The sequence below is a fragment of the Zootoca vivipara genome, chromosome 13 (genome assembly GCF_965207765.1).
Source record: "Zootoca vivipara chromosome 13, rZooViv2.hap1.1, whole genome shotgun sequence".
Lineage (NCBI taxonomy): Eukaryota > Metazoa > Chordata > Lepidosauria > Squamata > Lacertidae > Zootoca > Zootoca vivipara.
Genome location: NC_142596.1, coordinates 43,199,265 through 43,221,815, shown reverse-complemented (window position 1 = coordinate 43,221,815; position 22,551 = coordinate 43,199,265). Strand labels below are relative to the sequence as shown.

Genomic DNA, 22,551 nt, shown 5'->3' with positions numbered 1-22,551 from the left:
CGACTCTGGGGTTGCGCGCTCATCTCGCATTACTGGCCGAGGGAGCCGGCGTATAGCTTCCAGGTCATGTGGCCAGCATGGCAAAGCCGCTTCTGGCGAAGCAGAGCAGCACATGGAAACGCCGTTTACCTTCTCGCTGTAGTGGTACCTATTTATCTACTTGCATTTTGATGTGCTTTCGAACTGCTAGGTTGGCAGGAGCTGGGACCAAGCAACGGGAGCTCACCCCGTCACAGGGATTCGAACCGCCGACCTTCTGATCAGCAAGCCCTAGGCTCAGTGGTTTAGCCCACAGCGCCACCTGGGTCCCCCTACCCAAGAGCATACAAACTAGCAGAGTGCACAAGTGATGTTATTTAGATTCATTTCAGGTGCTCAGTTTGCACAAACATACAAGAAAACAAAAGGCTCACAGCTGGGTTTTGGGGCGTGATGCATAGTCGGCAAAGCACATCTCCCTTGTCGCTGATAGCCCAAAGAGCCACAAACTCGTCCTCAGCAGCCAGAGATTCAGGAATGATTGAAACATCCCATAGGGCTATTGGGGGGACTTCCAGCCATGGGCCACTGGTGACGTATCTGCATTTCCTAGAAAGGCAAGGGAGAGAGAAAGGAAGTGAGTAAAAGGGCAATGGCAGAGCACCTGGTACCTGTCCAAGGTACAATCCTCAACATCTGCAGGTAGCTCTGGGAGAGACTCTCTGCCTGAAATTATTGGGACAGCTGCCAGCCAGAGTAGACAATACTGAAGATCAATTTCTTACAAATGCATGAACATTGATGATATTATGAAGCACTGTGAGAAGGATCACGGGTGGCAGGGTGCAAACACTTTCAAAACTTGACGCGGGGAATTGCGGCGGGGGACGTGGCTGAACTTCGAGGGCCAAACAACCCCTTCTTTTCCCCATCTGCAGATGCAGGATATACAACGGTTTGAGACCCGAGGGGGGCCTTGTAAGCATCGGGAACTGGCGCTTCGGGGCCCAGAAAAACCTGAACCTGCAGCCAACGGGAGGCAAAAAACTGCGGTGGGCAGCAATTCAAGTTGTAGGTTTACAGAAGCTAATAAAGGCATGTGTGTTTTACCAATTAGCCAAATGAGCATGATGTGTTGTTGGGCCTTGATGAACAGTGGTTCAGCACAAGAAGATACTTAGAAAGCCAAGCTAATAAGGGGGCCGTTGTGTGGTGGTTGGGAGGTCAAAGGGCAAAGAGATGCCTTCCACCTTGACATGGAAATTAAAAAAGTAACCAACTTGTTCCTCCTACATTTGCTTTGCTTTATTTGGGGGGGGGGGGGGTTGAGCGGAGATTGGACAGCCGGTCCTAAAGGATCTACACCGGCTCCCAGTACGTATCCGAGCACAATTAAACATGCCAATGTTGACTTTAAAAGCCCTCGACGGCCAGGTGCATTTCGCCAGGTCGGTGGCGAGCAATGGCCCCAATGCTTGCACTAGTCCAGGGGGGCAGGGGCTGCGGGGTCCGTTCATACTGAAACTCACAAAGACCAGAGAGATCAGGGAGACTGTGTATTCACCATTATAACTCTGAATAGGAGTTGTTGGGAATTGCAAGTGGGGCAGAGTGGTGTCGAGCACTCATCGCGTCCAGTTGGCAAGCTTCCCATGAACATCTGGTCCAGGGGGCATCAACCTAAGGCCCATGGGCCGGAAGCGGCACACGGAGGCCGTTTAACTGGCCCACGAGCCACGCCCGAACCGAGCTGCCTGCTTGGCGAGTCCCTGCGTGCTGCGCTAAACCGGCACAGCGCAGCACAGGGACTCTCTTCCACAGCTCCGGAAATTGCTTCTGTGCATGTCCGCGTCGCCAGAAATCACTTCTGTGCATGCCCAGATGCCGAAAATTACTTCTCCGCAGGTGCGATTTTCGGCGTCTGGGCATGGGAAGAAGTGATTTCCGGAGCCGCAGACATGCGCAGACGTGATTTTCAGCATTGTTTCTGGCCCATGAAGGATCTCTGTGGGATGATCTGGCCCATGCCTGGTAAGCCTTGCCGACCCCTGATCTGGTCGGTCCCTGTGAGAACAGGATAGCAGGGCTATTCGTAGATTCTTATGAACCATCCTTTAACAGCTGCCAATGACTCTGTAGTAAGGCCATTAACTATACTTAAAGCAGTATAGAATAGAATCAGATTTTAAAAATCGAAAAAAGTGTGTGGGTAAGGGAAGCAGGCCGATGTACGTGCAAAGGAAGGGAAAATTCTTCCTCCCTCCCGCAATATACCTGAGAGGTACCTAAACTATTTTTGCATGTGATGTGCTTTACCTGGCCCAGCGCCTTCGCCGCACAAAGTCCTTCATTGTCTTGTGCCCGTGATAAGACCTGCAGGAAGGAGAGACACACTGTTTTTAAATGCTGTCTACCGGCAAAAAGATAAAGAGGTCCTGGCCCTTCGCTCCTCTCAAACAAAGGGTGGTTTGTAGGGACAACCAGGCTCCCATGTTGGGGGTTAGCCACTTGTCAAGAGAAAACTTTTGCTAAATAGCAAAGTAGCACCCCGCTACCAGATTTTCTTTTTGTGTAAATGGAGTTCATGGAGTTCTGTACAGTCTAATGCGACATGAGCAACGAAAGAATTCAGATCTTCTTGCTGTTGGTTCCATAAACTGATACAGGCACAAAGAGAGCCAGGTTTTGAATTTACTTTGATCCTCCCCATTTCCCTCCAAGGTGCTCAAGCTTGGTCCCTTTCCCCCTCACAACAACCCTGCAGTGAGGTCCAGCTCCAGATTTTGAAGAAGGCCTTGGTGGGATTAATCTGGTGGCAGCGAATGTGCTGTAATCAGTGCTGGGCTACTTGGACATGCAGGTGTTTGGAGAGCGAGGGGGCTGTTCTCCGTCCGTCCCCCCCGCCTCCAAGACGATCCTAATTTTTTTTAAAGCAAGCTGTTAGCATTTGTAGAACCTGAGATATGAGGCAAAATGTACAAACGCCAATCTTCTCCATTTAGCTTTTTACTTCTCCCATCAGTGGAGAGCCATTCTTGGAGATGCCATTTTAATTTCCCACAATCCCCTGGAGCAACACTCTGTGGAGGGCATCGTGGGAAATGAAAATGGCAGTGCCCAGACAGCAGCAGGCCCCACCTGAACGTTAGGAAAAAAGAAAATATTAACCCAATAAATGCAGAAACGAGAATCTTGGGCCACATTCATACTGTACATCTGAAGCACTATGATACCGCTTTAAGCAGTCATGGCTTCCCCCAAAGAATTCTGGGAGCTGTAGTTTGTTAAGAGTGCTGAGAGTTGTTAAAGGTAAAGGGACCCCTGACCATTAGGTCCAGTCGTGACCGACTCTGGGGTTGCGGCGCTCATCTCGTGTTATTGGCCGAGGGAGCCGGCATATAGCTTCTGGGTCATGTGGCCAGCATGACAAAGTCGCTTCTGGCAAACTAGAGCAGGACACGGAAATGACGTTTACCTTCCCCACTGGAGCGGTACCTATTTATCTACTTGCACTTTGACGTGCTTTCGAACTGCTAGGATGGCAGGAGCTGGGACCGAGCAACGGAAGCTCACCCCGTCGCAGGGATTCTAACCGCCGACCTTCTGATTGGCAAGCCCTAGGCTCTGTGGTTTAACCCACAGCGCCACCCGCATCCCAATGAGAGTTGTTAGGAGACCCTTATTCCCCTTCACAGGCCTTTAATTTCAAAAGTTCCCTCTGAAGAGGGATTAGATTTTTAAACCACTCTGAGAACTGTTGCTCTGTGAGGGCAACAGAGGTCTAATAAGAACTCTTTAGATGTATGGTGTGGAAGTAACCTTCGATGGATTACAACCTAATATTTTTTCCTGTGTTTTTTCTCAAAAGCTTCTGCTCCTGTTACCATTCTTAAGACTTCATGCTGACACTTCAAAGCAGAAACAGGGGATTTAACTTATGCAGTAGTAAAGAAAACCATAAGCCTTACGCTGGAAAGTCAGCTGCGTATTGCCACCCTTCCCGATCAGTGCCACCCGAAACGCTAAAATCGATGTACCAGTCAGAAACCTGGATTGAGTGGAGAGAGTGTCAAGAATTCAAAAGGAGGAGGAGAAAGAGGAGAAGAAATCTGATCCCTATCCAGGACTAGCAACATAAATTTTGAGAAAGGTCCTAGCAGGGTGCCCCCTGATGGCTTCCTCCAGTAACAGCAGTTGGGTCTGGGAAGCCACTCATCCAGGTTAAAGTCACCACAATGACCTGGAGCAAAGCTACAGTTGGGCCCTTTGGAGGAATTGTGGGAAATTAAAAAATGGGAGGTTGGAACAGGTGAGGGGGTGGGCCAAGGCAGCTCTACACCAGCAGCCAAGGTTTCTCACACCAATCCTATCCATACAGCCCCAAACGAAAAACTCCCAGTGCAAAACAGGGGGGGGGGAATACTGGTAGTTTAGGGCAAAACTCGTTGTCACACAGGATCTTCCGATATCCCTTTTTAAACTGGAGTAGGCAGCAAACAGAGCGGTGGAACACGAACTAATGGATTCAAGTTACAAGAAAGGAGATTCCAACTAAATATCAGTAAGAGCTGATCGACAGTCGAACAGACTCTCACAAGAGGTGGGGAAATCTCCTTCCTTGGAGGTTTTTAAGCAGAGGTTGGATGGCCATCTCTCATGAATGCTATAGCTGAGATTCCTGCATTGCAGGGGGCTGGACTAGATGACCCTCTGGGGCCCCTTCCAGCTCTAAAGTTCTATGATTCTATGAACCTTCCTTCCAGGGAATGGCTCTAGCTCAGTGGTAGAGAACCTGCCTTGCATGCAAGAAGTCCCAGGTTCCATCCCCAGCATCGCCAGGTATGGAAGGGAGAGTCTACCCTGCCCGAAGCCCTGGAGAGCTGCTGCCAGTCAGTGTAGACAATACTGAGCTAGGTGGGTCAATCATCTGACTCCGTACATGGAGTACAAACTTGTGACTTGTCCAAAGGCACCCAGGTGGGACAGGGAGGGATACATCTCCAGAAAACCTGTTGCTGCAAGTCAGCTTATCCTTGCAACAGGGCAATGTCCAGAAAGGTCCAGTCCGCTTACCCAAGACCATTGTGGCGATGGGGGCTTGGTGTTGGTCTTCGTACACTCCTGCAAGCCGGAGGCATCGCTCCACATATACCGATCCGTGGGGAGGCCCCTGTAAGACAAAACACACACAGGATGCTCAGTGCCTGATCTTCTGTGTGTTGACTCAGTTAGTTAAGTCCCAGTGGAGTTCAGTCCCAAGTGTTGCAGCCTTAAAGAAACCACTTCAAACCAGAAATGCCTTCCTTGCATAACAGCGTATTAGGGAGCGGCCTTTGAGACTCTGCTGAGTTGGGTCCACGTTTAACATCCAACCACGCTTTAGCGGTTGCTTGAGCTTTTGGGCTCCCTTCCGCTCCTCTGCTATTTCCCAGTGTGATTTTCAGAGCTGGAATCCAGGCCCTTCCCTTACATTACGTGGCAGCCAAATGAAGGAAGCTGTAGTCAATTCCAAGGTCACCGATGAGAGTCCTTGCACAAAACATAGTTCCAAGTCCACCTTCTCTCGGTTTCATCAACATCGGAGGCACAGTTGGTGGTGACATGAGACAGAGCCTTTTCGGTGGCTGCCCCAAGATTGTGGAATTCCCTCCCAAAAGAGGTTGGACTGGCTCCCTCGCTATCTTTGATGTTTTATTGTGTTTTTAATATTCTGTTGGAAGCCGCCCAGAGTGGCTGGGAGGCTCGGCCAGATGGACGGGGTATAAGTAATAAATTTATTATTATTATTATTATTATTATTATTATTATTATTATTATTATCACCATCATCTTTCTGCCAGCAGTTAAGGCCTTCCTATCCTTTGAAAACTAGGCACAGATTATGTTGGGTGTTTTTTTAAAATTGATTTTCAAAGATATAAACATGCAACACAAAACAGTACCAAATCCTCTATTTTCAACTGCATATCAGTACTTCCCCAATTTTTCATCTTCCTAAGTTATCTCTACATTGCTGTATTTAAAATCCTGCTAATGTTTTGACCTGTTTACAATGATTCTATATATACATTATAAACATTTCCCATTCGTTTAAAATTATCTTGTCTTCTTGATTCCTGATCTGCCCAGTTAATTTTGCCATTTCGGGATAGTCCATCAACTTTGTTGGTGTTAATGCTGCTTCTAAATGTGCTTTATTGTATTTTAGATACTGTTTTTCACCAGTTTTTATTACTGTGTATTTTATAACGATGTCTTTAAAATGTTGCTAAGCCACCTTGAATCCCAACTTGGGAGAAAGGCAAGATATACATAAATAAATAAATAAATAAATAAATAAATACATCAAATCAATAAGCAGATTTACTCATTCGGAAGTTACATTTCTCAACAGATATATATATATATATATATATATACAGAAGATTTGTTTGTCTTGACAACAAAATTGAGCCGTTCAGTTTCCACAAATCGAGTCCTAGCCATGCTTTCTTCCACCCAACCACCTGGGCCTGGCACCCACGATTAAAGTTTTGGGCAAATACACCCTCAAGTGGTGAAATCTAGTATCTACCCAGTCCAGAGAACTTCCTAGGCATCCCAAGCTTGGTGAACTATCAGACCTAAGATTTTGAAAGGTTCTGAAAGACCTACATTGGCTCCCAGTACGTTTCCGAGCACAATTCAAAGTGTTGGTGCTGACCTTAAAAGCCCTGAACAGCCTCGGTCCAGTATACCTGAAGGAGCATCTCCACCCCCATCGCTCAACCTGGACACTGAGGTCCAGCTCCAAGGGCCTTCTGGCAGTTCCAGTACTTTGAGAAGTGAGGTTACAGGGAACCAGGCAGAGGGCCTTCTCGGTAGTGACGCCCGCCCTGTGGAACACCCTCCCATCAGATGTCAAGGAAATAAATAACTATCTGACTTTTAGAAGACATCTGAAGGCAGCCTTGTTTAGGGAAGCTTTTAATGTTTGATGTTTTATCGTGTTCTTAATATTCTGTTGGGAGCCGCCTAGAGTGGCTGTTGGGTGGGGTATAAACAATAAATTTATTATTATTATTATTATTATTATTATTATTATTATTATTATTATTATTAGAAATGTTCAATGCAAACAGATGTGGACAAGTCATCTCGCAAGGACCGCAATCCAGAATCAAAACCAGGTTTCGATGCTAGCTGGCAGAGCAAATGGAAATGGTTGTTTGCTTGCTGTTATTTTCTTAAAACGACAACTCAAAAAACGAAGGGAGTCAGCCAAGCAATGAGTCTTACAAGTAAGACCAGTAGACGCCAATGGACATCACACAAGAGAATCACTCTGAAGTTTGCCCCTCGGCACCCCGTACCTGCTGCTGTATCCAGTGACAGGATTCCACCGCTGATTCTCGTAAATGTAGACACACTTCACATCCGACTGTGAGTAAATGTTATCTGCGCTGCTTGCTAGACCTGCAAGACCCAGACCATTAATCACACCCTAATATTGTAAGTCCATTTCCCATTTTAAATATTGATATCCTTCCCTTAATTACTATACACTGGATGTGTATGAACGTATATGCATGTGTGTGTCTATAAATACACACACACAAAATATATATAATACTGCGAATAATACCAGTCTATATCCGTATAAGATTTGAAATTGTTTCTACGTATGGAATTGTTTTTATTGTTGATTGCTTTGCGATCGATTACTGTGAGATTGCTTCGAGGTATTTTATGGGAAGTGATTCATAAAGGGTCTGGAAACCTAGCCTTATGAGGAATGGTTGAAGGAGCTGGGTACGTTTAGCCTGGAAAAGTGCAGATCGAGAGGAGCTATGATAGCCATCTTCAAATATCTCAAGGGCTGTCTCATGGAGGATGGAGCAAGCTTGTTTTCAAGAGGGTAGGACCCAAAACAATGCCTCCAAGCAAGGAGATTAACTAAGCATCAGATTAACTAAACCTGACTAAACATCAGGAAGAACTTTCTGACACTAAGAGCTGCCTAACAGTGAAATGGGCTCCCTTGGGAGGTGGTGGACTCTCCTTCCTTGGAGGTTTTTCAGCAGAAGTTGGGTGGCCCTCTGTCATGTACGATCTAGTAGAGATTCCTGAATTGCAAGGTGCTGCTGTGCGTGTGCACTTGGCCGCCAGCGTGATGGCAGTCATAGAGATATTATTATATAGCAAGATATCCCACCTGTCAATTATAATGCCAGGTAATTGGCAGGTGGGATGTCCCACCCAGGGGCGCCATCTGGCCCCCCCCCTGCAAGTACAGAGATCAAAACGAAAATATATTTCTTACCTGAGAAGAAACTTCCTCCATATCCACCGGTGTAAACCCAGGCGGTGTGGTCGTACCCCACGCCCCAGACTATGCCGCGGCTGTTGCATTCAATCATTCGGAGATGTCCGCCTATCTGGCGCCAGAACCTGCAGGACAAAAAAAATCTGCTCAGCATTCCCCCAGGATACAGAACCATCTAACCCAGGCATCCCCAAACTTTGGCCCTCCAGATGTTTTGGACTACAATTCCCATCTTCTCTGACCACTGGTCCGGTTAGCTAGGGATCATGGGAGTTGTAGGCCAAAACATCTGGAGGGCCGCAGTTTGGGGGTGCCTGATCTAACCCAATCCACCTATTCTGTAAACGAACATATTTCTATAGCAATTTTAGCCCATCCCTCCTCCAATGAGTTCAGGGAAGCACACCTGGCTTCCTCAATAGCTGTAAAAACAACCCTGTAAGGTAGGCTAAAGAGAGTGAGAGAGCCCTTAAAATGGCTAGGACACAACCCCAGCAGAGACCTCTGAGTTTGTTGGAACAGGTTTGGGCCTGTCCTCTGCTGGTCAATCGAAATTTGCCATGTGTTTGATTCTCCCCTAGCAGAAAAAGGGCACGTTTGCAGCCACACATATAATCCATTAGCAGGTGAGACTTTCTAAAAGCTTTCTTACATTTGGTCACACGGCGTTGGGTGTGTCGCTGCCTCCATGTCAGGACTTGGCTCACTAGCGAAGATGTCCCCTTTGCAGGTCACGGACCAGATGGCCTGATGGGAGGGCGGGCCCTGGATCTGCCGGCTTTCGCAGCAGGACATGCTCAGGAGAGCCAGCTGGGAGGCACAACAGGAGGAAACATTTAGTCACGGGGAACACGAGCCGTTTGAGCATCTGCAGCGCCTTTAATATATGACTCCAGAGATGACACTATACATTTAAAGCAGGCCTGTCCGACCGGAAAAAACTCAACAACTCTGGTCAATAAAATGGGTAGATCACTGCCAGTTTAATTATAGTGGGAGTAGATCACAGTCTCTTGGAAGTTGGACACCCCTGATTTAAAGCATCCTACTATGTTATCTATGATGCTTTTGAATTATGGTGCTGGAGGAGACTCTTGAGAGTCCCATGGACTGCTAGAAGATCAAACCTATCCATTCTTAAGGAAATCAGCCCTGAGTGCTCCCTGGAAGGACAGATCGTGAAGCTGAGGCTCCAATACTTTGGCCACCTCATGAGAAGAGAAGAATCCTTGGAAAAGACCCTGATGTTGGGAAAGATTGAGGGCACTAGGAGAAGGGGACGACAGAGGACAAGATGGTTGGACAGTGTTCTCGAAGCTACGAACATGAGTTTGACCAAACTGCGGGAGGCAGTGCAAGACAGGAGTGCCTGGCGTGCTATGGTCCATGGGGTCACGAAGAGTCGGACACGACTAAACGACTAAACAACAACACTATGTTATCTGGGACGCGGGTGGCGCTGTGGGTTAAACCACAAAGCCTAGGGCTTGCCGATCAGAAGGTCGATGGTTTGAATCCCCGTGGCGATGGGGTGAGCTCCCATTGCTCAGTCCCTGCTCCTGCCAACCTAGCAGTTCGAAAGCACATCAAAGTGCAAGTAGATAAATAAGTATCGCTCCAGTGGGAAGGTAAATGGCGTTTCCGTGCGCTGCTCCGGTTTGCCAGAAGCGGCTTTGTCACATGACCCGGAAGCTGTACGCCGGCTCCCTTGGCCAGTAAAGTGAGATGAGTGCCGCAACTCCAGAGACGTCCGCGACTGGACCTAATGGTCAGGGGTCCCTTTACCTTTACCATGTTATCAGTCATGGCTTTGACTAAAGAATCATGGGAAGTATATTTTGCTAAGGGTGCTGTGAGTTGTTAGGAGATCCCACATTCCCCCCTCACAGAGCCACAATTCCCAGAGTTTCCTGGGGAAGAGGGATGGATGGCAAAACTACTGGGAATTGTAAAATTCTCAGAATGATTTAACAGTATATCCCTTTCCCCAGAGAACTTGGAATTGTGGGAACGAAAGGTCTAAACACCTCTCAACAGCCTCACTGGGATTCTCTGAGGGAAGCCATGAGTGATAGTATCATACTGCTTTAAATGCATAGTGCAGATGGGAGCTTTTTCAAAAAGGCAATATTCGAATCCGAATATTCGAATCTGATACACAAGGGATGAATTTCAAAACATGCCCTGTTGATTTCAACATGCATCTGGTCTTTGAGCTCACCCAGTCGTGCATCTCCTGTTCGGTAGCAGCCGCTAGTCGAATGGGCCAGCGCTGCTTGGTTTTTTCCGGCGTATACAGAGCGAAGGAATGTTTGGCCTCATTCAGGATCTCAACCAGGATGGTTACTTCATTGAGGAACACATGGATGTACTGGGAAAACACACACACACACACACACAAAATACAAGCTTTTTTTTTAAACTGAGGAGCGCATTTAATAACAACTGAATCTGGGCATTTTTAAAGAACCGGGTGGAAAGCACTGGGTGAAGGGTCCTAGCTCAGTGGTAGAGCACCTGCTCTGCACACAGAAGGTCCCAGGTTCAATCCCCAGCATCTCCAGGTAGGGTTGGAAAAGTCAGCAGTCTGAAATCTTGGGGAGCCACTGCCTGCCAGTGTAGATAAGATGGTAGTACCTCTACTTACGAACGTGATCAGTTTCGGAGTGCCGTTCGCACCCCAAAAAGTCCGCAAGTAGAGTGCCGCTACTGCACGTGTGCAAAAGAAAGCTTCTGCGCATGTGCGAAGCGCGCACATTGCTTCTGTGCATGCGTAAAGTGCAGATTGCATGTGGTGAACCCGGAAGTAAACACTTCCAGGTTTGCCGCGTTCGTAACCTGAAAAGCCGCAACGTGAAGCAAACGTAACACGAGGTATGACTGTACTGAACCAGATGGGCTTATGGTCAGGAATCTGCCAGTATAAGGCACATTCCCACGTTCCTCACATAGAAGGCCATCATCTAAGATGGTGCCTTGTACTCCAACATGTATTTGGATAATTAGAAATCAAAGTATCCTCCCCTTTCCAAACAGTTTTTTCATATACAGTCGTACCTTGGATTTCGAACAGCTTTGTTGCCAAACGTTTCAGCTCCTGAAAGACCGAAAAGTGAGTGTTCCGGTTTCTGAACATTTTTTTTGGAAACGAATGTCTGACGGGGTTTCTGCAGCTTCTGATTGGCTGCAGGAGCTTGCTGCAGTCAATCAGAAGCCACACTTTGGAAGTCCAACGGACTTCCGGAACAGATTCCGTTCCATAGCTGCCAAGTTTTCCCTTTTCTCGCGAGGAAGCCTATTCAGCATAATGGAAAATCCCTTTAAAAAAGGGATAACTTGGCAGCTATGTTCCATTCAACCTCTGAGGTACAACTGTGCTTAAAAATCCTAAATGCTAATTTTAGCACAACGGAAGAGATATTCATATATATGTTACATAGGTGCAAATACTTCAAGGAGGAGAAATTAAGAAATTGGCAATCGACCCATTGCACCTGCTTATTTTGTTGCTCATTAATTATATGAAGCAAACAATGCATTTTTTGGACATTTTCACAGAAACAGAGTACTGAAAAGTTTTCTGGGGTGGGTGGGAAATCCATCTCACATCACGTTATAAATTTACACAGCAAATTAGTGCATAAAATACGGACACGGCACAGAGAGCTTGGTGTGGCTTCTCTAGAGAGAACGTGGCCGCGCGCCAGTACCTTCTTCTCCTCGTAGTGCATGTAATAGATGAAGAGGATGCTGTCCCTTGTGCCGTCGTTCCCAGTGAACTGCTCGAGGGCCACCCGCACATCAACCCACCTGTAAGGCTTCCAGCTTCTCCACCACTGCAAGGTTCCAGTTTTGACCCAGACAGACTGGAGAGGCAAAAATGAAATGAAATGAATGCAGTGCAGTGCAGAAGCCACAAGGGGACCAAGCACCTTCGCTCCCCTTCCCTCCATCATCGCTCCTTCTCTCTGCTACAGACAGTAGCGGGCAGAAGGTTATACTATGGTGGTTGTGCAGAGAAAGCAGACAGAGAATTTTTTTCTCTCCTTCTGGGGCCAGCCAGCGAAGCTGCTGGGTGGAAGGTTCCAGACAAAAGTACTTATTATTTATGCACTTGAACGATGGAATTTCTTGCCACAGGATGTGGTGATAGCCATCGACTTACACAACTTTAAAAGTAGGTTAGACAGGTCAAATTCCTTTCGACTCACCCATTGTCAGAATTGTAGGTTGTAAGCATCTTGAGGCATGGAACCTGATCCCCCCCCCCTCCGGCCTCACTCTGTATGGTAGGGGTGGCAAACACATAGGTCCTAGAACTTCATACGGCCTCCAATCACCTTTTTTTCTGGCCCCAAAGAGACTTCAACCTGCTTCTCCCCTCCTCCAAGACATGGCCCCATAACAGAGGTATAGTGGTATAGTCATGTTTACTACTATTATTAGGAATTTAGCCATAAAACGCTTAATCCATAATGTCAAAACTGCATGAAAAATGTAGTTTGGAGAGTTCTGAGTCCCTCAGCTTGCTCATTTTGAAAGTCAAAATGCAGGAACGGATGGCAGCCTCTCTCCACTCTTACCTGCTCGACAGCCTGTTCGTAGTGTCGAAAGTTCTCCACCTCCCGCCGAGTCCTTTCCGTGAGCTGCTGAAAGATCTGCTTCCGCCACACGGCAGTCTGTGCAGGGGTGATGGAGAGAGAGAGCGACTGCCCGGAAGAGGATAAGGCTACGGCAGAAGAGGAGGAGCACGTAATCAAGGACTAGGCAACAGAACATCCAAAAGGTCCCAAAAGTTCAACCCCTGTCGCTTCCGGTTCAAAAAGGACCAGGAAGCTGGTGATGTGAAAACTTCTGCCTGAGACCCCGGAGAGTCAGGAAAGAAAACGCTGGCTTAGACAGATAAACAGTTGCTTCCACCTGGGGAAGGAGCGCACCTCAGTGTTAGAGCATCTGCTTTGCATGCAGGAGGTCCCAGGTTCAATGCCCAGGTACAGCTGGCAATGTTCCCTATCAGAAACCCAGGAGAGCTGCTGCCTGTCAGTGCAGACAATATGGAGCTAGATGGGCCACCGAGTCTGACTCGGTATAAGGCAGCTTCCTATGTCCCACACCACATATTTAAAGCACATGGGTTTCTGGGAGCTGTGGTTTGTGAATGGTGCCAGGAAGTGTAGCTATACGAGAGGTAAACTACAGTCCCCAGGATTCTCTTGGGGAAGCCAAGTGCTTTATATGTTTGGCATGGATGTGAGGCAACTTCGTACATCCCACCGCCACGCACAGACTTCACTGCCCTAGGTAAGTACCAAAGTTTGAGGTAGGGTTCCAAGACCGGTTACTAGGAAGAAGAGAAAAAACATAGCACTATGTTTTATCAGAAGCCACTGTGTTGTCTCTCCAGATCATGGGTAGGCAAACTAAGGCCCGGGGGCCGGATCCGGTTCACTCGCCTTCTAAATCCCGCGGACGGTCCGGGAATCAGTGTTTTTTTACATGAGTAGAATGTGTGCTTTTATTAAAAATGCATCTCTGGGTTATTTGTGAGGTATAGGAATTCGTTCATTTTCCCCAAATATATAGTCTGGCCCCCCACAAGGTCTGAGGGACAGTGGACCGGCCCCCTGCTGAAAAGGTTTGCTGACCCCTGCTCCAGATGTTGCTGGACTACAACTCCCATCAGCCTCTACCAACATGCCCAACTATCAGGGATGATGGGAGCTGTAGTCCAACACCATCAAGGGACTCAACTCTGGAGAAGGCTAACTTAAAGCAAAGAGATAGCCGTGCAAATAATAATAATAATAATAATAATAATAATAATAATATATTTATTTATTTATACCCCACCCATCTGGCTGGGTTTCCCCAGCCACTCTGGGTGGCTTCCAACAGAAAAATGAAATAAAATAATCTTTTAAACATTAAAAGCCTCCCTAAACAGGGCTGCCTTCAGATGCCTTCTAAAAATCTGGTAGCTGTTTTTCTCTTTGACATCTGATGGGAGGGCGTTCCACAGGGCGGGCGCCACCACCGAGAAGGCCCTCTGCCTGGTTCCCTGCAACTTGGCTTCTCGCAACGAGGGAACCGCCAGAAGGCCCTTGGTACTGGACCTCAGTGGCTGGGCAGGACGATGGGGGTGGAGACGCTCCTTCAGGTATACTGGACCGAGGCCAGGAGTCTTGCAAATCTGAGTGAAAGGGGTCAGCCTTACTCATAGAGACTTGTCCAGACTTCAGGCCTAGTTCTTATAAATGAATGAGGCAGCAGTCCCATGTCTGGACTATACAATTTCAGGCCACTTGTGAAGGTTCGATATTCCTTCACAAAAAGAAAAGAACACCACACTGGCAGGTCAGGGAAAGATTGCCTAGAATCCATCTCCCTGACAGGATAGCTTTCCTTGTGTACTGAACTATTTTGTACTGAGCAGCATTCAATCATGTGAATTCCCACCTGCCGTCTTAAATAGTACAGGCCAGACACAGGTTTACCAGACACCACTGCACATGAAACTTGGGTGTGTCCCAACGTTAAGCCTGTGACCAAAGGATAGAGAGTTAAAAGTGGGACCTTACAGGCCTGGGTTAATGGGAAGAATGGACCACAGGGGAAATGTACACATTCAGAAGGGGTAATGGGACACGGAGATGGTTCAAACACTGGAAATCTCACCCACCTGACTGCACCGTGAACCACTTGAGGGAGCTGTGTGAATCCACAAAGCAGCCTCCGCCACAGACCCAGGCCCACAACGGATGTTCGTCGGCCACCAAATGGTCCTCTATGCCAACGGATAACGTGCCAAAAGAGGACAGGCTGGATGCATCAGCCGAGGTGCTTGCAGAGGCTGCAGCTGGCTTCTTGGCCTCCTTCAGGTCAATGTTTGTCCACTGCAATTCAGCAGGTTGAGACTCTGGACCCAAGGCAGGCGCGTCTGGGACATCCGCGAGCCCTTTATCCGTCGCAGGGTTGGCTTCGTCAAGAGGGGATGGGACAAGATTCACAGCCGGGCCTGCGTCCGATTCCGGTGCCTGTTGGGGCCTGTCGTCACCTGCCGCACACCCAGGCAGACAAATGTTTTCCAGAACCAGCGGTGCCTCAATATCGGACGGGAGGTCTCCATCACTTCGGAATATGGAGTTGGTTTGTTCCTTGATGTCATCCGTGAAGAAACAGCCAGCACTTGGGGAAAGGGGGAAGAGAAAGAGATTGCACCGGATCCAAGCCCGTTATCATTCAGGCTTAGTCAATACATGCTCAAACTAAGAAAACTCTGAATATAAGAAATTGAATATGTAAATGTATCAAAGCCGCATGAGAGAACCTTTTGAAATAAGAACTTGAGCATTGTGGCCTAAGCCAAGATAAGTGATTTCATACAAATTTGAATGTATTAAACATAACAGAAAGCAGAAGGAGAAACTACTGAAGAAGCCCGTCATATGGGCGAAACAGGTGAAAAACGCCGGCAGCCTGTCTATTATTGACACTTCGTTCGACCTGCTGCCACTTTGCTGACCGCTACATAGCCTCAAAGACCATAAAGACTGGTTTGCCTTTTGGTATTTATTTGTATATGCTATTTGCTTGACGTTTGGTTTTGGCTTCTGTGTCAGCGTTTGTATATGGTTCTCTTATTATTTTCTTTTTGTACTAATAATACTTAATAATACTTGATTGAAACTTGATTGAATCTTGTGCCCTTGCGTGCTGCTTGCATTGTATTGGACTTTTGAAGAAATTGGCAGCATTAGCCCATTATTTCAGTTTTCGTTATCATTCAGTAGCAAGCTTGCCAAGCCAATTATATATAGTAGAAGATTACGGTTTTTGTTGTTGCTAAAAGCACATTCTCAGGGTTTCTAAGTTACCTGAGGAGACTTGTTGAGCTGCCAGTCTGCGATCGGTCACTATCTCGGCTGCAAACAATCGCTTTCCACGTTTTCCCACTCAGCTCACTTGGGGTGATGCCTTGACGGAAATAAACGGCTCTGTCCTCACAGCTGATCCCCCAGACCTAGACAGGGGGGGGGGGAGAGAGAAGATAAAGCAGAAGAAATGTGTGTGAGAGTAAGAAAAACAGATGTTCAGCTCCCTTGTGGCTGACATCACAAAAGAAGTGGCTCCCTGGCATTGCACTGAGATGGGAAAACTTACAGGAAGAATTAGAAACCAGGAAGAGGCGGTAATAAGAAATGGGGAAGTTTATAATTTATTTGAAAATCTATTTGGAACAATTACATACACAGGTAGGATTGACAGAAAGCTTGCAGTAAGACAATGAACTAAGGAATGAAAAAGGATTTATAAGAATAGAGTTATGAAAGACATGCAGAGGGGGAAATCATTATATTAAGATCCACAATGGAGGGGGAGGGAAGTCAAAGGGGATTATATGTTTTAATTCATTTGTTTTATGTAAAATAGAAAATGCAAATTAAAAATAAAATAAAAATAAACCAGACTAGCGAAACCTCTGCACCTCTCCTTAGCAAATGCTTTGAATAAAATCTCGACAGATTTTAACCCTAAACTAAGTTAAAGGCTTGTTTTCTTCTACACATCCAACCACCTACGACAGGGGTCAGCAACCTTTTTCAGCCGTGGGCCGGTCCACCAAACCTCAGACCATGTGGTGGGCTGGACTATATTTGGGGGGGAATAAATGAACGAATTCCTATGCCCCACAAATAACCCAGAGATGCATTTTAAATAAAAGGACACATTCTACTCATGTAAAAACACGCTGATTCCCGGACCGTCCGTAGGCCGGATTGAGAAGGCGATTGGGCCGCATCCGTCCCGCGGGCCTTAGGTTGCCTACCCCTGACCTACAACCTCACTCTTTTAACCTGAGATGCAAAGCTTGTGTTCTGCCAGGGAACTATGGTTCTGCTCATCCCAGTTCAGTTGCAGAAGAGTCAATCCTATGAACAGGTTCAAAGTTTTTTTTCTTTTTTCTTTTGCAGGCCTGGTTCAACTTCCAGTGTGGCGAATGTTCCAGACCTGCTTGGATACCTGCTCCGCTGCTTCTAAAGCAGACATAGGCAAACTCCGGCCCTCCAGATGTTTGGGACTACAAATCCCATCATCCCTAGCTAACGGGACCAGTGGTCACGGATTATGGGAATTGTAGTCCCAAACATCTGGAGGGCCGGAGTTTGCCTATGCCTGTCCTAAAGTGCATTCACCTGGTCATTCAAGCCGACGTTCACCATCACCATCTCGCCAACCATCTCGATCCAGCTGGTGCCGCAAGGATTGTGAGAGTTCACACCTCTTCTGAACCACACCTGAGGGGAGAATATCCAAATTACTGCTTGGTGGCTCTGGGATTTCTCCACCAACTCTGTTCCCCTCCCCAATCAAATTCTGAAACTGGAATAAATTATGCAGAGTAGCAATACTCACATTCCTGAATTACTTTATAGGTTACACAGAAAATGGCAACAGGCTGTGTTTGCATGATGCATTTAAGGGAGTATCATACCACTTTAAAAAGCCATGGCAATGAACTGAAGAGAGTGTTGAAAAACACGTTTATTAAGAAACCAGAATCCTTTCTATTGGGTATAGTTGGAAAAGAGATTCCCAAGAAAAATGTTAATTTCTTTATGTATGCTACAACGGCGGCAAGAGTATTATTAGCCAAGAACTGGAAGACCCAAGAATTACCAACAGTGGACGATTGGCAAATGAAAAGGATGGAGTATATGGAACTGGCTGAGATGACTGGGGAAATACGCGACTGGGGAGAAGAAGCGACAGAAGAAGAGTGGAAAGATTTTAAAGTTTATTTTAAAAAATATGGTAAAATTGTATATTGAGATTAGATTTAGAAGTTTATAGAAACTGCGGGTTTGAGAATTATGTTAAGTAAATGGATGTATGAGAGATTTGAAATTGCAAGGAGTTTTAAATAATGAATTGGAAATTGCTAAAGATGAATGAGAAATGAACTGCAGATAGAGGGAACTCAAGGAAGTCCCCTCTTACAATGTTAAAGGAAAAGGATTATGGTATTTTGATTTTTGTGTTTTTATTGTTATTTGTGTAATGTTATTTTTCCTTGTTATTTTTGTTTGTATCGGTTGTGTTTAAAGTGTTGTGTTTCTCTGTAAAATTAATAAAAATTATTTAAATAAAATAAAATAAAAAGCCATGACTTTCCCGCAAAATCCTGGGAACTGTCGTTTGTTAAGGGTGCCGAGAGTTGTTAAGAGACCCCCGTTCCCCACAAGGAGCTAGAATTGCCAGAGTGTTTTAACAATTATTTCCTCTTCCCAGGAAACCAAGGGAACTGGATTAATAAATCACAACAACATATAATGAAGACTCCCCAGTCTTTTTAAAAGTGGAATGGGGGACGGGGCCATTTTTTAAGGTACGAAGATACTGCCCTGGGTGATGGGGAGTGGCTGACTGTTATACTAAATTGTTGTTTTCAATTCCTCTCCTCTGTCATGAGGATTTGAAACACAGCCAGCACTAAATGAAAGGAAACCTTAAACCGCAATTGTGTCTCAAAGCTTCTTACTTTCCGGTCTTTGGTAACTGCCCAAACAACATTCACACCCACTGACACATGTAAGATTCCATTCTCTGGGACCGGAGGCTCCACAATTGTCCAAGAAATTCCTGTCAGAGGAAAAAGCAAGAGAACAATTTGAAACCCTAGTTCAGTTCCAAACAAGAAGAAAAATATGAGGCTTTTATTGACTTTTTACTTTGTAAATTTGTGACCTCAAGAAAAACATGCTTCGGAAAACAAGGGATACGAAATGCACATAAAACCATCAACAAAATGTGAACCTTGTGCTCCCTTGGGAAGAAGGGCAGGATATAAACTTAACAAAATAAAATAAACACCTGCAAATTAAGACCACCATAAGATATCTCCTTCATAATCATAGTACTGTAATAAGCTGGCACAAAGGCAACAATAACCCATCATAAGTTAAGCACACAAAAGCCAGAGCAAACTATTGTTTCTACACCTCAGTCCGTGGGTTTTAAAGGCCTCTTTGGAGCTACCGACGGATGGCGCCTGCCTCACTTGACATGGGATTAAATACCACAACTGTGGAGCCACCAGCAAAAAGGCCCTGTTCCCCCAGGAAGACTGTCTTTGCAGGAGAGCACCTAATCAGGGTCTCCGAGGCAGATCTTAAGCTATGGACTTAAAAGCAGACAGCACTTTAAACAGTAGCAGTGGGTGGAGCGGCTCTGCCCCCCTGGGGTCCCAATGCCACACGATGCTGTCGGTTACCGAGAGGGCGAGGCGGCAGGGAGCTCGGCAAGGTTCAGGCGCAGCAACGGAGCACCTGATTGGCTCCTCACCCTCCCAGTAACCTACAGGTGCGTGGCGCTGGGAAGCCAGGTGAGCAACGAATGCTTTTAAGTCACCTGATCCTAAACAGTTCAGTGCTTGAAGGTCATCGTCAAAAGCCTCCTGTGGCCGCAAATGTGTGGGATATAATCCACTGGGAGCAGTCAAATAGTTATTTGTCGGCGGTTTACCGAAGTCAGTTATCTCCAAATTATCTCCAAATTGAATTTATGATGCCTCATATAATTATAATTCAGCAGAAGAAAACATTTTGGAGACTCTCTGTAGCTGCCACTTGTGTTTGCCAGCAGCTCTGATAATTAGGGTGTTTCTCTTCCTTAATTTATAACTTGTATCTTGTAAAACTTTGACACGTCCTTGCGTTTGGCACTACCTGGCAAAGTGCTCAGCCCAGCCCAGCTTCATGCAGCCTCACAGTTTAAGGGGAGTTAGAACAATAAAACAATGAGATAAAACAATAAATTGAAACAACAAAATGAAGCACTAAAAGGAGTTAAGAAGTAAAACGGAAGAGAAGGATAAAAACAAGTGCTAAGGGTTGGTTATAGAGCAGAAACTTGCCTTACGAGTTGGACTTAGAGTTCAAAACCCTGCTTCAAGCACTCAGCAGTCAAGTACAACATTCCTTGTTTTCCTAGAGTGGACATGCAAGGGGATGTTTGGTCCAGCCAGTCAAAACTTCCTGTTCCTCCTGGCCTGGAGCATCCTTCCTTGCATGTGACTAGTGGGTGGACATGACCTTTCCAGGCCTGGTAAAAGGACAAGACGTGCTGCCTCTATCTCTCTTTTCCATCTTCCTTTCATCCTGCAAACTTCCCGGACTGCTAACTGCAATCACTAGGTCAACCCACATATGGGGTATACCTGTTTGTACAGTGGTACCTCGGTTTATGAACACAATTGGTTCCGGAAGTCTGTTCATAAACTGAAGCGTTCATAAACTGAAGCAAACTTTCCCATTGAAAGTAATGGAAAGTGGATTAATCCGTTCCAGAAGGGTCCGCAGAGTACTCAACCTGAAGCGTATTTAACCTGAAGCATGGGTGTAATTGGTTCCGGAAGTCTGTTCATGAACAGAAGCGTTCATAAACTGAAGCGAACTTTCCCATTGAAAGTAATGGAAAGTGAATTAATCTGTTCCAGATGGGTCCGTGGCGTTCGTAAACCGAAAATTTGTAAACCGAGGTGTTCATAAACCGAGGTTCCACTGTATATGCTTGTAACTTTAAGCCTAAAGCCTGCCTTCAGAGATCACACTGTGCTCTGCCTGACCGTGAGTAAACTTTCGTTTTATTGCTTATGAATAAGACTGTATGGTGTCTTTATTCTTTTAGGAGGGATTCAAGGGGTCTTACCAGGAAAATATTAGAACACATTTCAATCTGGACAAGCCAGCTGGAATTGCGAAGTGTCTTAAGAAACTCACATGAGTTTGCAACTAGTTTTCTGCTGTGCATGAGAAGGGGAATGTAAACTCTGCTAAGTAAAGGAACTTGCTGAAGCAAGCTAGGAAGGATATTAATAAACAATATATCCTCTCCTGCCACCCTGAAGATTCCCACAAAATAGGGCTTACCTTGAGGGTTGTTTCTGTCAATCCCTTCCCTCACGATCGCCTGCCCTTCCCAGAGAGTTCCCCAGAGAAGGTCGTATGGCCCGCAGCTGATCTGGACGGCTTCACCGGGGGTAGAAATTAAAGACCACGAAGAACCTTCCGGATTATGATGGCAGACGTCTTCTCTGTACCAGACCTGAGGCGAGGGGGGAAACGTGTAGCCTTCAGGAACGGCAACTGTTGATTTTATATGTTTGTCTAATTAAATTTTATATTTTCTATAAATTCCCACCGCACCCTTCCTCCCAAACGCAAACCCAGAGCAGCAAACACACCTGTGATTTTAAAAATAAAACAAAAACGTATTTAAAGTCTTCTGTCTGTCCCTCCCCGCCAGAGGCTACCTCTGCAAAGTTGCTCCCATGGGTATGTACCTTTTAGGAGTGAAAAAGGTTCTAGATCAGTGTTTCTCCAGCTGTTTTTGGACTAAAACTCCCATCATCCCTAGCTAGCAAGACCAGTGGTCAGAGATTATGGGAATTGTAGTCTGAAAACAGCTGGAGACCCAAAGGTTGGGAAACACTGTTCTAGATTGTATCCAACACTACTCCAACTCGAGAATAGACACACTGAAATTAATGAACCTAAAATGAGTTGTGTCCATTAGTTTCAATGGGTCTATGCTGAGTACCGTGTTTCTCACATTTTAAGACACGTCTTATATTTAATTTTACTCAAGAAAACAAGCCTATGGCTTATTTTTGGGGGGTGTCTTATTGGGGGGCTGGATCATAACAGGGAAATGATTTTTTATATGGATTTTACAGATGCTGTACAACTGGCTGTGTTTATTTCTCTATTTAGAAATCACGTTTCTCTCTCTCAGGACTGATTAGCCAGATGCTGCCTGAAATCACAATTGGCTTTATCAAATAGCTGTTAAGTACTTTCCTTTGATGCCCAGATCTCATGGCTACAATAAGGTTTCTACCTTTCAGGACAAAGGCAAGGTGATAATAGGAAGTTGTCTTTATCTATCTCCTTAATCTCCTCTTTCATATGCATAACCTTTGAAGCCTAGGAATGCAAGTTGTCTGGGTCTCTCGGCAAAACGAGACGGGAGGGGATGTCAGTTTTAAAAAAAACACCCGCGTGTCTGCGAGAGCTCGCCACTTTCCTACCGTAGCTGCAGTTTGCCTGCCTCGCTCTCTGTCTCGGACATCAAGAGGAAATCAACAGGCAACTCATGGCTGGGCACATACCGGTAGAATGGAAGGGGGAAAAGATGAGGGGAAGCGAGAGGTGGGCTGTGTGTGTGTGTGTGTGTGTGTGTGTGTGTGTGTGTGAGAGAGAGAGAGA

The 22,551-nt window shown here is 46.1% G+C and overlaps 1 protein-coding gene across 1 annotated transcript in view; it reads right to left on the bottom strand.

Annotated features, from left to right (window-relative positions):
- Nucleotides 1-22,551, bottom strand: part of TECPR1 (tectonin beta-propeller repeat containing 1) — a 44,913-nt gene that overhangs the window by 12,306 nt on the left and 10,056 nt on the right. The window contains exons 6-20 of the mRNA XM_035132311.3: nucleotides 21,214-21,388; nucleotides 18,825-18,925; nucleotides 17,479-17,580; nucleotides 16,159-16,304; nucleotides 14,964-15,469; nucleotides 12,868-13,013; nucleotides 11,995-12,150; nucleotides 10,506-10,655; nucleotides 8,937-9,094; nucleotides 8,282-8,409; nucleotides 7,332-7,434; nucleotides 5,053-5,149; nucleotides 3,948-4,027; nucleotides 2,296-2,352; nucleotides 414-588 (exon numbers count right to left, since the gene is read on the bottom strand). Of these exons, the coding sequence (XP_034988202.3) occupies nucleotides 414-588; nucleotides 2,296-2,352; nucleotides 3,948-4,027; nucleotides 5,053-5,149; nucleotides 7,332-7,434; nucleotides 8,282-8,409; nucleotides 8,937-9,094; nucleotides 10,506-10,655; nucleotides 11,995-12,150; nucleotides 12,868-13,013; nucleotides 14,964-15,469; nucleotides 16,159-16,304; nucleotides 17,479-17,580; nucleotides 18,825-18,925; nucleotides 21,214-21,388 (2,280 nt within the window). The remainder of the gene's footprint in view (nucleotides 1-413; nucleotides 589-2,295; nucleotides 2,353-3,947; nucleotides 4,028-5,052; nucleotides 5,150-7,331; nucleotides 7,435-8,281; nucleotides 8,410-8,936; nucleotides 9,095-10,505; nucleotides 10,656-11,994; nucleotides 12,151-12,867; nucleotides 13,014-14,963; nucleotides 15,470-16,158; nucleotides 16,305-17,478; nucleotides 17,581-18,824; nucleotides 18,926-21,213; nucleotides 21,389-22,551) is intronic.